Raw genomic sequence first — 16893 nt, forward strand, 5'->3', positions numbered from 1 at the left:
AAAATATTCTCAGTTATTCTCATTATTGTTGAACACATAAATCAAAATCAATTATTTTTATTATCTTAGTTTTTTAGACAATTGACAAACATTTTTTATGACTGCTATTAATATTTGTTTAAATTTCTTATAATGATTTATTATACAAGTATTAAATAATACAGTATTACTAAAATATATATATTTTTAACAATAAATCACATAATGAATAATGACATTATATTTTGGTAAATTAATTTTTTAGTAATTTTATTTTATCAATTGTTTTTATATTTTTTTATTCAAAAGCTATATATCAGGTCATGTCGTCCGAACTTTGCCGTCATTGTATGAGCTGACCCTACACTATAACCCGTGGCACTGTGATTGCAAGCTCCGGGATCTACGCGATTGGATGCTACAGCACAATATACCACTGAGCTATTCTCCCAACTGCTCGACGCCAAGTCGGGTGACCGGCAAAGAGTGGAAAGACCTACATATTGACGACTTTGCCTGTTTGCCCATCATATTGACTGTCGACCAACAAATCCATATTAATGAAGGCAAGAAATTATAAAAAGTTTTCAAAAATATTTTTTATTATTTATTTTATTGTCTAATTAATGATTAATTGTTTTTTGTTGTTATGAAATTTAAATCAAATTTAATTTATCCCATACATAAAATCCCATATATATAAAATTTATCTTAACATAATAATTGAAAGTGGATTCATTATATCTAGTGTTGGCAAAAAAGAGAAATTTATAAAATAATAGAGAAATTTCTAGAAAGTTTCTAAAAGAAATTTCTATTTATGGGATCCCCATGTTAATTTTATTATCTCGATATTTGCTATAATATAACAATACATTAAATATTATATTAGTATTTTAATTATTAATTAAAGTAAAAAATAATTAATTAAACTATATTAAACTATGATATATATATATATAATAAAATAAATAAAATTTTTAAAAACTGATTATTATTAAATAATTATAATTATAATTATATTTATCTATAGGTATCCGATTTGGATAGTACTGTACTATACTGTATGATATTATATGTATATTATCATATCTTATTAAAATACTGGTATTACAATAACTATAGATATGGGGATCCCATAGTATAACATTAAAGTTAGATTTCTATAGAAATTTATTCATGAGAAATTTTCTAGAAACTTTCTCACGGAAATTTATTAGAAACTTTCTATTTGCCCATCTCTAATTATATCTCAAATTGATATTTTAATTATAAATTTTTATTAACTTTATGTCAACACATATTCAATTGAATCTTAATATTACATAATTGCTTGCAAATATATTATGCAAATATATTAAAAGCATTTTTATTAGTCAATTACATATCTTAAAACTAAATATGTATATATATATATATATATATATATATATATATTTATTTATATTTTTGTATATTCAATTTAGATAAAATACATTATGAGAGGATATATTTCATTTCTTAAAGATCAACTCTTTATATTTACAGTATATTTAATATATATGCAGTATATATGTACTGCTAATATATTATAGTAATATATATATATAAAAAGCATAACTCGTATGTCTATTAAGCATTAGAATATTTTGTAGAATAAATTCTGTATTTGAAATGATTATAATAATAAGTTACTATATATATATATATACACTGTATAAAATATATATATATATTATTTGTATATATATAACTACTACATAACTAACGATTAATGCATTATTTCATTGCATACTCGCATGACTTAACATTGATGGCAAAAATTTATCATTTGTTTAGTAAAAGAATAGACAGAAAAAGTGAGTGAAAGAGAGAGAGAGAGAGAGAGAGAGAGAGAGAGAGAGAGAGAGATGAAAACAATAGCAACCGAAATAGTATTTATAGTTTATATAATATGTTTAAATATAAAAACAAGTAAATATAAGTAACACTAAAGATGTGTTTAAGGATGGGTTAGATATGTAATGAAATAATTTTTTGATAATTTTTCATTTTACTCAAAAATAATTATATATTTATGAAATAAAATCTGCTGTAATTTTGAACTAAGCTTTTTGCATATTTTATTATCATATATTGAAATATATAATCTAATACTATGAATTATTTAAATTGGGTCTCGTTCAAAATATCCAAAATTAAAATATCCAAACTTATAATATCTAATTCAAAATATCCAAATTTAAAATCTCAAAAATCTAAATATCCAAACTCATAATATATAATTTAAAATCTCCAAAATTATAATATCTAAACTTATAATATCAAAAAACATTTGATCCAATTTAAATAATTCTAATAAAAATATCCAAAATTATTTTATATAAATCAAAATATCCAATTTTTTTTGTTTCCAATAAATATTTATAATAATAGGTAAAATTAGTACTATAAATTGTAATTACACTAATTTTGGATATTTTAAATTAAATATTATGAGTTTGGATATTTAGATTTTGGAAATTTTAAATTTGGATATTTTGGATGCGACCGATTAAATTATAAAAGATTTTATTTTTAGACTAAATTAAATAACATATAAATTAGTTATAAATTATTTAAAAATATAGTATCTAATATTTTACATTATATATTATATATTTTTTTACTTATAATACAAATGGATAAAATACTTATTTATTTTATTTTATGTAAAATGTATTTTTTCTAAAATAAAATCAATAAAACAATAAATTAATTGTATTTGATATTATAGTAACGCAATAATTATAAAATATGTTTTTAATAAATATTTGTTAAGAAAATTACATTTTGTAGTATTCAGTAAATCTTTTAAGAAAAACAATAAAATAATAATAATAATAAAATAGCTGAATATAATTGTAAGTTTTAATAAAGATTTCTTGTTTTTTTTTGTTTAAATCTGTTACTTAAAATTTATTTTAAATCATTATTTATTTGAAATATATTTTTTAATAAAAGTTTTTGAGATTGTAGTATATAATAGTTAGAACTCTCTCTCTCTCTAAACAAAATTCATGAGATTTTATTACTTTTTTTTGCTACACTCTCTCCTCGTGGCTCTTAATAATAATAACAAAATTTATAGACTCGAGACATAAAGTGTCAGTTTTTCCTAATTTATTATTATAAAGTATAAAAAGCAAAAAAATCAATGGGTATTATACTTACTATAAATAAGAAAACAGATATTTATATAAAATAAAATATTTTGTACAAAAAAGGCAACTTTTGTAGACTTTATGTCCACCTTATAATTGAAATTTTTATATTTTGATTTAAATTTAAATTATGAAATAATAATTTTTAGCAATTTTTCTTCTATATATAAAATATATTTTTCATTTACAGTATTTATGTTATAACTTTAAAAATGCATAATTTATAATAATAATACAATAATTATTATTTGAAAAATATAATATTTTAGATATTATCATATGATTAGTATTATTAATATGATTAGTAGTAGTAGTCCTAACTTACACTTTTGCACATAAAAACTATTTCAAATATAATATAATTGGTGAATATTTTTTCATTATTTTAGCTCTCATTTTGAGTGTCATTTGCAGTAAAATACATCACAAAAAAATTTATCAACACTACAACAACTATAGTTATATTAAATAAGATAAATAGATATAACTAACTAATGCACCAAAAAATGAGCATTAGATATACAGTATATATATATATATATATATATATATATATATAGATTAGAGTTAGATATATAACTGTTAGGAATTAAGGATGAATGTATTGAAGTGAAAAAAATTAAGAGAATAGTAATGAGTCTCTATATGTGTGTGTGTTATGAGTTAGAGAACAGTGGGTTAAAGGATAGGGCTATGAGTGAGAAAAGTGAAAGAGTGGGTGAGTCATAGATAATGAGTTTTGTAAAACAACTGGTTATTAATGATGATTTGGTTGATGAGTTGGAAATGAAGGGCAAAAACAATGATATCTATTTTGGATAGAAAGGGGGGGTTTTGTGTGCTAATGAAAAATATTTTGTCATCACATTAATTAACTTTTTTTAAAAAACAAAACACTAGAAATTTTTAATGATATATTGTATAGAATATGCTATAAATTATAAGAAACTTAATTTATTTATTTTAGTTGCAACTAGAAATATTATACGATAATACATAAAATATTTTTGTAATAATTAATAATATTAATATAATTAAATTGATTTTATTGTTTATAATTATTGCATAAACTTTATAATAATTTGGTTAAAAACTAATGATATAAAACTAGTTACTAGATATTATACAGTATTTATAGGTATTAGTTATATAAATTTCAATATATTTTTTAATTGATTATTTTATTTTCAATAAATTGTTTATTAATATTTTCATGCAAATCGCTTTTTAAAATTATAAAATATTTTTAATAAAACTAAATTGAAATATAATAGCAAATTCATATGGCATTTGCTATCTAAATAGCAACATAATAGTGATACAAACAATAGTATTATTATTATATACGGTATTTGTGTTTTTTTGCAAATATAATATTTAATTCATTTTTCATGCATTTGACAAGTGGTTAACATTTTTATGTATTGTATTTTGTTGTTTGTCTATTATTTGGCGTTTTGTGTGTTTTATTACATTTCCGTTGACATCTAAAAAAAAGTTTTTTCTAATATTTTTAATGTAAAAACCATTTTTTATCTCCAATTGGGAGTTCAATAACATTAAGATTTAATCTGCAATAGAAAGAGACATAATATATGTTTACATTGAGATATTTCAATATTATATATTATTGACAAAAAAGAGAAATTACTAAAATAATTGAGAAAGTATCGGTTAAGGAAATTTTTGAAATTAATATTTTAATTGATATATTTTAATATATAATATAATTTTACACATATATATTAAATTTTAGATCAATCGGATCAATATTTTTATAGTTATTAAATAAAATAATTTTTGATTATAATGGGAGGTTTACAAGAAAAATAAAACTTTGACCCCCCAAAAAACATCCATCCCTGGGATCAATTGTCATGAAATTTTTTTGGTGACATTATAATTATCAATAGATGTTTTAAGGAAAGTGTGGATCTGCTCCGCAAACATAATCTTAAAACTAAATTACTAAAATATGTCACCATATTATATATGTATAGGGGATAAAATTTTACAAAAACTATAAATATAATTACAGTAGATAAATGTATTAATTATATATAGGAATTTAATAGTATATTAATAACTTAAAGTTTTATAGAAGTTTCTTTCTAAAATATTTACTAGAAATTTTCTCATGGAAATTTATTAGAAATTTCTATTTGCCCATCTTCACATATATCCAACGTGTAGCTTAATATATATATATATATTATTTATAAAACTAAACATAATAATATGATAATATTATAAATTTTATTTTTTGATATCTAGATTAAACTTGTCAGACAATCAAATAAATGTTACATCAAATTAAAACATATTTTTTGTTTGTAATTTATTTTTATAAATATTGCTAATTAATGTAATAATTCTTTAAGTAATTGTGAAAATTATATTTAATTAATTAAAAAATTATATTCATATATTATTTCTCGCAAATGAAATAAACTTTAATTACTAATGTATTAAAGCATAAAATATATGATATACTGTATATAATCATTGATTATTGAATATACTGTATAGAAAAATAAATAGCACTTTAATTGATTTTGTTGTTGTTTTCATCTACTTTCTCACCCACTCACCCACTGTTTTATTAATTCACTTATCAATACTATTGAACGAAAATGAGACAAATGAGTTGATGATCCAACCCATCAAATTGTTTTTCAATTTGTGTCGATTTAGTCAACCATAGGATTCACAATACATAACTACACATTTAACAGACAAATCTATATTTGTTTATATAAATTATTTTAAATATTACTCTGTATTTTTTTTTAAAAAGTGCACAAACATTAACTAAATATGAAATATTGTATTAGTTTTAATAAAAGTTGGTGTTATTAAAATATAAAAATTAAATACTATATTATACAATATAATAAAAGAAAAATGTAATAATATATAATTAAAATGAATACAAATGAGACATAGAGAGAGAGAGAGAGAGAGAGAGAGAGAGAGGATGTGATAATATAGAGAACAAGAGTAGACAATAATCTATATTTTGCTTACATTGACTATAATATTAGCTATATTTTGCTAATTGCTGTTACATTACTTACTAGAATATAATCATACATTTTCATTACGTCAAATGTTATACAATATTTTATTATTATTATTATTACTAAGTTATGTTTGTTGATGATATACTGTGTAACAGTAACTGCTATATTTGCATTATTATATAAATTATATATAATAAGCTAATTGTTTATATGAAATAATATCAAGTTATATCTAAATAATAATATTTATAATTAAAAATTATTATTTAGCATTATATTTGTATATTTATAAAGTGTTATTTTTTACAGAGTCTCAATATTTACTTAAATAATATTTAAATTATTTAATATAAATGTAATATTAATAATTGATTTTAACTGACACTTTAATACTGTTAATATGCCTTACTTTTAGTAATAGTCGTAATAATAATATACTGTATTAACACTCATAACACTCACAGTCACTGCTTTCTTGTAAGACGTTTGCCAACAAAATATAACCTTTCATTGAAATATCTCTACAAACTGTTTGTCTGTAACTGTGATCCTTAACTACAGTTACTGAGTCAACCATAGAGACTAAGAGAGAGAGAGAGAGAGAGAGAGAGAGAGAGAGAGAGAGAGAGAGAGAGAGAGAGAAGAAAAAATCAGATAATAGGACTTAAATAATACTTTCTAGCAATGCATGTGTGATAGAGGACAGACATTCAACTTTTTCTCCATTTCCTTATTTATAAGATTGCATAGTCTTAATGCATCAAATATTCATCTCTCTCTCTCTCTCTCTCTCTCTCTCTCTCTCTCTCTCTCTCTCTCTCTCTCTCTCTCTCTCTGATTCTCTCTTTCTTTATAGTATCACTTCGGCAGTCGTTTCCAATATCTTATAGTAGAAAGAATTGTATTTATTTTATATACATTTAAATAAATTTTTAAAATCTATTTTACTTTGAAATCCCCTTAAATTTTTTATATTAACACAAAAATATTTTTCTCTTAAGATATTTTGTTTCAAATAATATTATAACATATTATGTATACTTAATGCTAATGTATTCTTATTTTTTATATAAAGTTTTCTCATATAAAGTCATTGCTTTAATATTAAATAATAGGCGAAAATGCATCGATCACTTGTATGGTTGAGTCTATACCGTTGGCATCTGTGGACTGGCTGTCAAAGGGTCGGGCGATTAAAAACATGTCGTTAATGACATTTGGCAGACAAATGTATCTCATTAGGGACGGACAAAACGGCCTCTTTCAGAGGACCAGTACATTGTATATAATGAATGCGCTGGAAAAGGATGCCGGAAGGTATGTGCATATCGTGTATACATAGTATAGACAAAGTATTACCTATAATACCATATAATTTGTAATACATTATATTGATTACTTAAAACATACGAACTATTATTGTAAAGCAAAAAGATTTTGTGTTACATTGACTTAACTATAAGTCACCAAAAGTCAAATAAAAGCATTGAATGAATATATTAAATAATAGATGAGATCTTAATTAGACTAATGAATGGAAAGGACTTAAGTTTCAATAGCTTTAATGATTTTATATGAGTTTATACTCTTTTTAAGAGATCTACACATTAAAAGTTATCCATATATTGTATTAGAGTAAATGTACTGTACATTCATCGAGAGTGAGTTATATATAATACTATATTATATATACGGTATATACAGTATACAGTTTATGCAATATACTTATTTTATTGTATAAATTAATTACTATAAAATATATTAGTGTACACTGCAATATAACTCATAGCGTGATTAATAATTAATTATAATAAAATGCATTTTAGTCTCTCTCTCTGTTTGTTTATTATTACGTGAGATGATTGAGTGGTTTGTTGATTGAAAAACAAATTATTTATTTAGTTTGCCATTTGTTGTCAATCATAAGGTCGCCACCACAGAGAAAGTGTTGTTGTAATGGAGTGGGAGAGAGAGTCAGAATAAGCGGGTAAGAGAGTGGGTGAGTGAGTGAGTATACATTGTTTACACATTATACATGTAAAATATAATGTATATGTTATATATACTGTATACACCATATACAATATATAATATATATATAATATATAGTATAATACACAATCAATACAATAAACAAATATAAATAGTATGATATACCTGACAGTATAGTAATATTATTATAATAGCTATCGTGTTTATGTACATCTCAGAAAAAATGTTGATTTCTAAGCAAACAATAGTTTTGTGATCAAACTTTTATTTTTGTTTTATCCCTTGATATATCAGTCATACATATATAAGGAAATAAATACACATAAATATATTGATATATCTATAAATATAGACAATATATATATATATAGATTTATATATATATATATATATATATATATATATATATATATATATATATATATATATATATATATATATATATATATATATATATATATATCAAATCTATTGTCAATATATGTATTCTTTTATTTCTAATAAATATTCTATTAGTTGACAGAATTGTTTGCAAATAAACAGAATATTCGTTAGGGATTTAGGCGTTTCTCTAATAAAGAGAGAGAGAGAGAGAGAGAGAGAGAGAGAGAGAGAGAGAGAGAAAATAATAATAATAATAATAATATCACAATCTTAATAAAAAAAACAAAAAATAAGATTATATTTATTTTTATATAACTTTATATATGTTTAGTATTTTTAATTGTATTTATAATGATTATTATTATTGATTGTTTATTATATACGATATATTGATATATCAAATATATTTTTCAAAGCATTTTTATTTTGTGGGAAAATACAGAAAGTCTTCATTTATTAATAAAATATTATTTTTAGTAAATATATAGCAAACGTTTTATACTGTCTGAAATGTGTGATATAAAATAAATGTGTTATAAATTTTTATTAATAATATAAAACTTGCTGTAAATGCAATATCTAGACATACATAATACATCGCTGGATCCAAAATAAATGAACATAAAATTATAGTAAAAATCTAAAATATCATTAATAATATGCTCAGATTAAAGGATTTAAATATTTTATGCCACCTATAATAGACTTTGCATTATATATTACTATATGCATAAAATTACTTTAACATTATATATAGTTTGTATGTTATAGTATAAAATTAATTTAAATACTTTTAAATAGGTAATATGCTTATATATTATCAGAGAAAAAAGAGATTCAATTATATTTTGGATAGAATTGTGTGTTCAATGGTTTTATAAGGGGTGAAAATGATAAATGATGTTTAAATGTCTAATAAATCTATGTTTGCCAGCTATAGAAAAATAGTATCCTATAAATAATTATCTATTAAAATAATATTCGCTAAATCTTAGTGAAAATCTTTAATCAATTATATTATATATAAAAAACATTTAAATTGTTTGTCATACATGAATAGTAGTCTATTTTATTGCATTTGTATAAAATTTCATTTGTTTTCTCTTTAATAGAAGTTTCAATTTATATTTTTTATATGATGTATATATTGTATATAATTATATATACAGTATATTTAAATAGTGAATAAGTGTATGAGTATTGTGAGGAAATGTGAGTGAGTAAGTGAATCAATGAATGAGTGAGTGAGTGAGTGAGTGAGTGAGTGAGTGAGTGAGTGAGTGAGTGAGTGAGTGAGTGAGTGAGTGAATGAATGAATGAATGAGTGAGTGAGTGAGTGAGTGGGTGAGTGAGTGAGTGAGTGAGTGAGTGAGTGAGTGAGTGAGTGAGTGAGTGAGTGAGTGAGTGAGTGAGTGAGTGAGTGAGTGAGTGAATGAGTGAGAGAGTGAGTCTAGTATTCAATAAGTATGTGATTAATTGCAATTATTTGAAGACAAGAATTTTACGATAGATTAAATAAAATTAATTATCACACAAACAAACACTTGTGTATAACATCTAAATTTTTATGGATATAATATATAAATGAATTATAGTGTTATCGACACACAAATTGAACCGCCATTTCTGCTGTTGTATTATTTAATATTATTTTATATATAATACTAACTGTGAGATAATATTATAATAGCAGAAAAAATTTTAAGCTTTTGTAATGTTTGCTATAAATAATTCTATAATTTTAATAATAATAAATATAAATAATTTTATACAGTATTAATATATGATGTGTAATATATGTTATATAATACTTTATACTATATAAGCAAATATAAATTTTGTTGTTAAAATTTTATGAATAAGTCTTGTCTATGTTTTATAAAATTAATTATTTAAAACTCTTAATGTAATAGAAAAACAAAAATTAATAATATTTAAAATCCCTTTAAGTGAGAATTTGTCATTAAATATATAGTAATGTTGTATTTTATATATTTCAAATGAATTTTAGCATAAAAATTTAATATATTGCTTTTAAAAGTGTATATTTCGTAATATAATTATAATAATTATTTAATCCTTTAATTAGTTGGTTTATAAAATTTTAATAAGCTTAAAATATAAATATATTAATGTTTTTAATTGATATATTTTTTAATAGCTTTTATGAAATTATGACACCGAATTAATTTCATTTAATTAAAATTATTTTTAATTTTATATTATTTTATTAAGTATTAAGTTATTTATTAATATATTTATAATATTTATTATTGTTGTTATTTTTTTATTAAAAATCTATTTATGTCAAAATATAAACAATAGTGAGAGTGAATGAGTTATTGGATATTCAATGAATTAGTTATTGAGTGAGTGAGAGAAAGAAAGAAAGAAAGAAAGAAAGAAAGAGAGAGAGAGAGAGAGAGAGAGAGAGCGAATAAATGAATTTAAGAGGTATTCATTAATAATAAGTAGTAATAGGTCTTTCTTTAATTTCTTAACAATTATTTTATATTATGAAAAGAGAAAGTTATATATATATATATATATAGAGAGAGAGAGAGAGAGAGAGAGACTATTGAGTAGATGATAGAGAAATATATGAAAAGAGACAAAACAAGAAAAAACAAGTTTTGCCAATAATAGAGACGAATGATTGAGGAAATGAAATGAATTTTATCGCACAATATATAAGCCATTTATTGGTCGCAAACAGAGAATATCTGGTTTTTACCTAAACTCACACAAAAACTACTGTTATTAGTGATAATCAATTTTGGTTTAGTTTTTTTTTGTCTTATCTTTTTGTGGAAAATTAAATAAAAAATCTTATTTAAAATAAAGTGAAGTTTTTTAAACACACATAGAAATTGAGTTTTTGTCTCAACATAATCTCGTTTCAAAACATATTTATTTTTTTATTGAGACTATCTTTATAAATATATATATGACTTTTCTGTTCAAATAGCTATACATGTGTCGGTAGCAACAAAGCGGGAACTGTATCATCCAATTTAAGTTTGAATGTACTCAAAGTGCATTCAAGTATAGCGAGCTATAGTGGAGAAGAGGTGGCCGGTATGGTATTGGGAACGATATTCATCTTTTTGATCATTTTTGTCGGTATTTGTGTGGTTGTGTTGCGATCCAAAGCGCACTACCAGAACATGGGTTCGGCCACTCGTACCAATCAATCAGCAGAAGCTAACCGATGCAAACCCGATGAACGCAAACTATTGTCCGTACATATGAATCACAACACATATGTGACACAAGTGGCCACAAGTAATCATTTAGAGTTGAAACCCATTGCCAACAACAACGATAGCAAACATCTTAATCACATCGACCGTAATGATAGACATAGTGTGAACAATGTTGAAGAAGAGGATAACTGTCTGATGAATGATATTCAAAGCAGTTTCAAAACAATGTCCGTAACGACAGCACAGCCAACAACAAGTTGTGATAATATAACTGAAATCAATGCCAATGATAGATGTGATGACAACAATGTGTTGTCAAACAGTGATGTTATCAGTGATAGAGTGGACTTAAATAGTCATCAAATAAAAGAAGTTGTGATGAATCCAAACTGTGATGATTTTAACGCTGATTATAGTAGTAAACTATTGACCGATAGTGACAATGCTATTACTTTGTTGCCATCGATGGCCACAACTTCTTCATCGGCACAGAAATCGCAACGAATGAGAACTGAAGAGCTTCTTAAACGTCGCGCCTCTGATATAACCCAAGAGCTTAACAAACGTTTTAGTGAACAAAAACTAATGAACGGACAGAACCCCAACCCCTATAATAAAGACAATAATACCGGTGCTCAGCATTCGGTGCGCTTCTCAAACAATGCAACCATTTATAACTATCAGTGTCAACGATTTGGACACTCTATGGAGTCATTGGACAGTAATGGTTATGATGGCTATGATTACCTAAATTATAGGTCCAATGGAAATCCTAATCATAACAGTTATGACTTACCAAATGGAAGTGTTGGTCCCATAAATAGCAATAATCATAATAGTAATAATCATCGATCGCTGTTGGGTTTGCCCTATTCGTTGAGACCAATTAGGGGATCAAATAAACAAAGTCGAAGAAGTGGCGGATCGTTAGCCGCTTTATTGGCTATCAATGCTAGAGATTCACCCGATGAAGGACTGGGAGATGAAAGAGAATATGAGACCGATATTCTTGATTAATATATTGGCTATTAGTTATGGTATGAAACATAAAATTATAATTTATTAATAGATATAAATCTAGATCATTATATATAATAAATCTAAAAACAATGATTTAGTTATATAAAAAAGAAAATTATTTATTAATTAATTTAATTATAGTAAAAATCTCTTACACATTATTACACATTATTAAATATTTGTAATTACAAAACCAAATAACTTGCATTTTAATATAATGTATAGCATTGAATTAAATCAATTATATTATTAAAATACAGTAAAAATCTATATTATAACTACAATATTTCAGAGGAATTAGTGAAACACCTATTTTGGTTACATTTAGCAGAGTTTAACTAAATATTTATTGCAACCAAATTATGAGATAATTTATGTCATATTTTATTTATTTTAACGATCAGTGGTTCACTAATTATTCCCAACATTACGATAACTGTGTTTTATTGATGTAAACAAAATATAAATAAAAATTTTGCTGTATATTTTACTGTCTATTATATAGTTATTGCATGAATCTTTATATTCAAATACACATTTTATAAATGCATATTATTAATATTAAAGTAATTTTTATTATGATACAGAATAATTGACATATTGTTAATTGATATAAGTAAATAAAAATAATTTTATTTAATTTATGCCTAATATATCAATTCATATATATATATAATATATTTCAAATTAATAAAAAAATTATAATACCTAAATAGTTTATTATTATAATGTTTAAGATGAGTAAATAACTAAATATTAAACATTTAGTATATTTAAAATATACTTCTAATTTTTTAAAATTTAAAACACAGTTTAGTAAAAAAAATTAGCAATTAATTTTATGTCTTTTTAATATGTTTATTTATATATTACTGAATATATTTTTATAAATTTCTTACTATAAAACTAATTTACATAACGCTTAAAGTTATAAAATTTAGACACTAATTACTGTTTAATAATTAAATTTAAAATTAACTGAAATTTTTGTATTTTTTATTTGTTTCAGGGATTAAATGATTTCACTCAACTTTGATTTAAAAGAAACTCATATATAAATAATTAATTGTGTGGTAAAACCAATAAAAATAAAGTTTTTAATTAAATAAAATATTTCGTAAAATATTCGTTATTATTAAACATTTTGTTAAACAATATAACATTTTTTGAATTTAATATATACAATTATAAAAAATAAAAAATCTATTTTGTATAATCTATTAATATTATGTAATTATTAATTGTTTAAATTAATAATCTTCAATTGTTATAATGAAATGTGTGTATAAATTAAACATTTATTAATATTATTATTAAAATATACATCAATAATCCAAATGTATATATTAATAATTAATAAAATAAACTTTAATAAATATAATATTATTGACTTTTATTAATTATTTATTACTTAAAAGTATATTTTTTATTAAAATGTTTTAAGTAATTGGTTTGCTATTTAGAATAAAAATCAAATAAAAATATTGTTTAAAATTATAGGACAGCAATTCATATTAATAATAATTTTATTAAAATTAGGAACAAGTGTTCAATAATAAATTATTAAATTTTATATTATACCGTAGTTTAGTTTAAATTATTATTTTTTATACAATTTTAAATAATTGTATTAACTACAATTTTTAATTATTTACATATATTTTTATTTTATAAAATTCACATTTTATTAAGTATTTATTTAATTTTAAAATAAATTTAATTTGATTACTTATTAGTTAATTAAATTCATAATAAATTAATTTTCCAAAATTAACTAAATTATCAAAATAAACTATAATTTAAAGATAAATATTTATTTAATATTTCATAATTTTTAATATAATTTAATAATTTTTTTATAGTAATGAATAATAGTTTGAATTACATAAAATATGTTTTGGATCTAATTGTTTTATTTATTTTTATTTAATATTACTGTACATTAAACAATAATTAAAAAAATCATTTTAGCCTCAACTATATCTGGCTAATGTCTTGACTATTATTTTATTTGTTTTTAGTAAAACATACGTGTTATTAATGATTGTACTAATGCTTATAAAACTAATTGTAGTTTTTTTTTGCTTTTCTAATACAAATGGTATTACAAAATAATTAATTAAACCGTTAAAACTAGATATTAAACATATTTTTGGTTTATTATTTTATTAAAAAGATAATTAATACTTCATAAATATTGTAATGTTATAAATGTTTTTACAAAATTATTTGTTTTATAACTTAGTTTTAATTGTATTGATTATTAGTTTTTCAATAGCAAACAATTATTCAATCAACGGTAATCAACAAAACGATAATAATAATGATAAAAACTGGAATAAATACAATGATGAAGATTACTATTATGATGATAACAGTGATATATTTGACACATTTAGGTCTATAGAATATTCTGAGGCAAACATAATCGATGACAACAGTAAAAATGGTAATACATTTTGGGCCGACTTTTTGCACTATGACTTATACAAACAGTCCAATGACTTGTCTGGTTTGGTCGGACTAATTGTCGACCGATTGGATATGATTATCGAACGGTTCCCGATTACTGCCATTGTTTTGGAACCATTAATTAGGATACTATTAGGTATTTTAGTACCATTTACTAGATATGCCGTTGACTGGACAGGTGCTACTTTGGAACTTAAATATATGATAGAAAACAACCATGTTCAAATTGATATTATATAATTAAATGTCTGCTATTAAATATTATTAAAAAATGCAAGTCATTTATAAAATTTGTTGTTCAATTTTATTATATGCTAATAGTATTAAATAAATAAAAAATTTAAATCTTAACACTAATATTATTATAATTGATATAATTAACTTATCATTAATAAACAAATATTTTTTGTATTATTTCGAATTATTAAAAACAAATTTTATAAAAATATTTTTAAAACCTATTTACATTTATTAACTTAGATACATTAACATTCAGTATAAATAATTGATATTTTATTGCTAAATAATTTGTCTAAATCATATTTAATTATATATTTATAAATTCTATTTTATTAAATGATGAGTATAAATTTATATTTATTCTATATATATATATTTACTTAAAGAATATTGATTGGAATCTCTCTTTTTTTATTTCTCTATTTTTATTTTACTTTTTGCATAATTCATTGTATGCCCACATATACTGTATAAGCACAGAGATTAACATTTGTTGGACACAAAATACAACTCAAATAATATTTTTATACTTATCTGTCTCTCCATCGATACGGCGATTCTTTAATACTATAATATATATATAGTATAAATCATATGTACAGTATATAAACTACAATATATATAGTCATATAATAATATTGTACTCTCTTGTGCTAAATGATGAATAAGTAATACTTTGAACGAATTTCATATGAATTCACCGAAAAAAATAAACAATATTTTTAAACATAATAACAGCGATCAAGAGTTTTGTGTTTATTTTTTCATAAATATAAAAAATACTATATTTTTTTAGTTTGTCAGTGGTTTTTTCACATGTAAACGAAACTCTACTTGAAATTTAATGTCTAAATAATTATTTGTATACAAAAATACTTATGTATGAACAAAATAGCGTATAATTTTTTTTATAAGAAAAAACCCAATATATTTAGGATTTGTTTTTGGCTTAAATATGTTATTTTAAAAAAGATTTTAATAATGTGTGCAAATTATTGTATAGCATATACTAAAGTTTTAATATTTGCTGATAATAAAAAACTAATGTTTTAAAATGTTTTATCAACAAAATATTGTAATAATTTTAATAAAAATAGTAGTAATAATAGTAATAGTAATCTTAAAGTATTAACCAAATTACTATTTTCTTCCAAATGTGCGATATATTACATTGTCTTTAACTAAACATATAAATAATATATATATATATATAAAGACAAATAAAAAAGCCAATGCTATAAATATTAAGTATTTTTTTATGTTATATACCATTATTATGATTACGGATATTATTATTATTATTATATTCATTATTATATTGTGTCTCACTATTGTATTTTTAATGACATATCTGTATATAATAGAGCAGACACTCAGAGTTTTTTAATTTTTGTA

At 21.9% G+C, this 16893-nt stretch overlaps 1 protein-coding gene across 1 annotated transcript in view; it reads left to right on the forward strand.

Moving 5' to 3' along the window:
- LOC128963368 (uncharacterized) overlaps positions 1–12783 on the forward strand; it is a 47268-nt gene extending 34485 nt beyond the window's left edge. The window contains exons 3-5 of the mRNA XM_054309871.1: positions 289–545; positions 7300–7501; positions 11529–12783. Of these exons, the coding sequence (XP_054165846.1) occupies positions 289–545; positions 7300–7501; positions 11529–12783 (1714 nt within the window). The remainder of the gene's footprint in view (positions 1–288; positions 546–7299; positions 7502–11528) is intronic.
- Positions 12784–16893: the final 4110 nt, after the last annotated feature.

Source organism: Oppia nitens, unplaced genomic scaffold, assembly GCF_028296485.1.
Source record: "Oppia nitens isolate AA-2021 unplaced genomic scaffold, nextdenovo-longstitch-racon4-pilon3 scaffold7_pilon_pilon_pilon, whole genome shotgun sequence".
Lineage (NCBI taxonomy): Eukaryota > Metazoa > Arthropoda > Arachnida > Sarcoptiformes > Oppiidae > Oppia > Oppia nitens.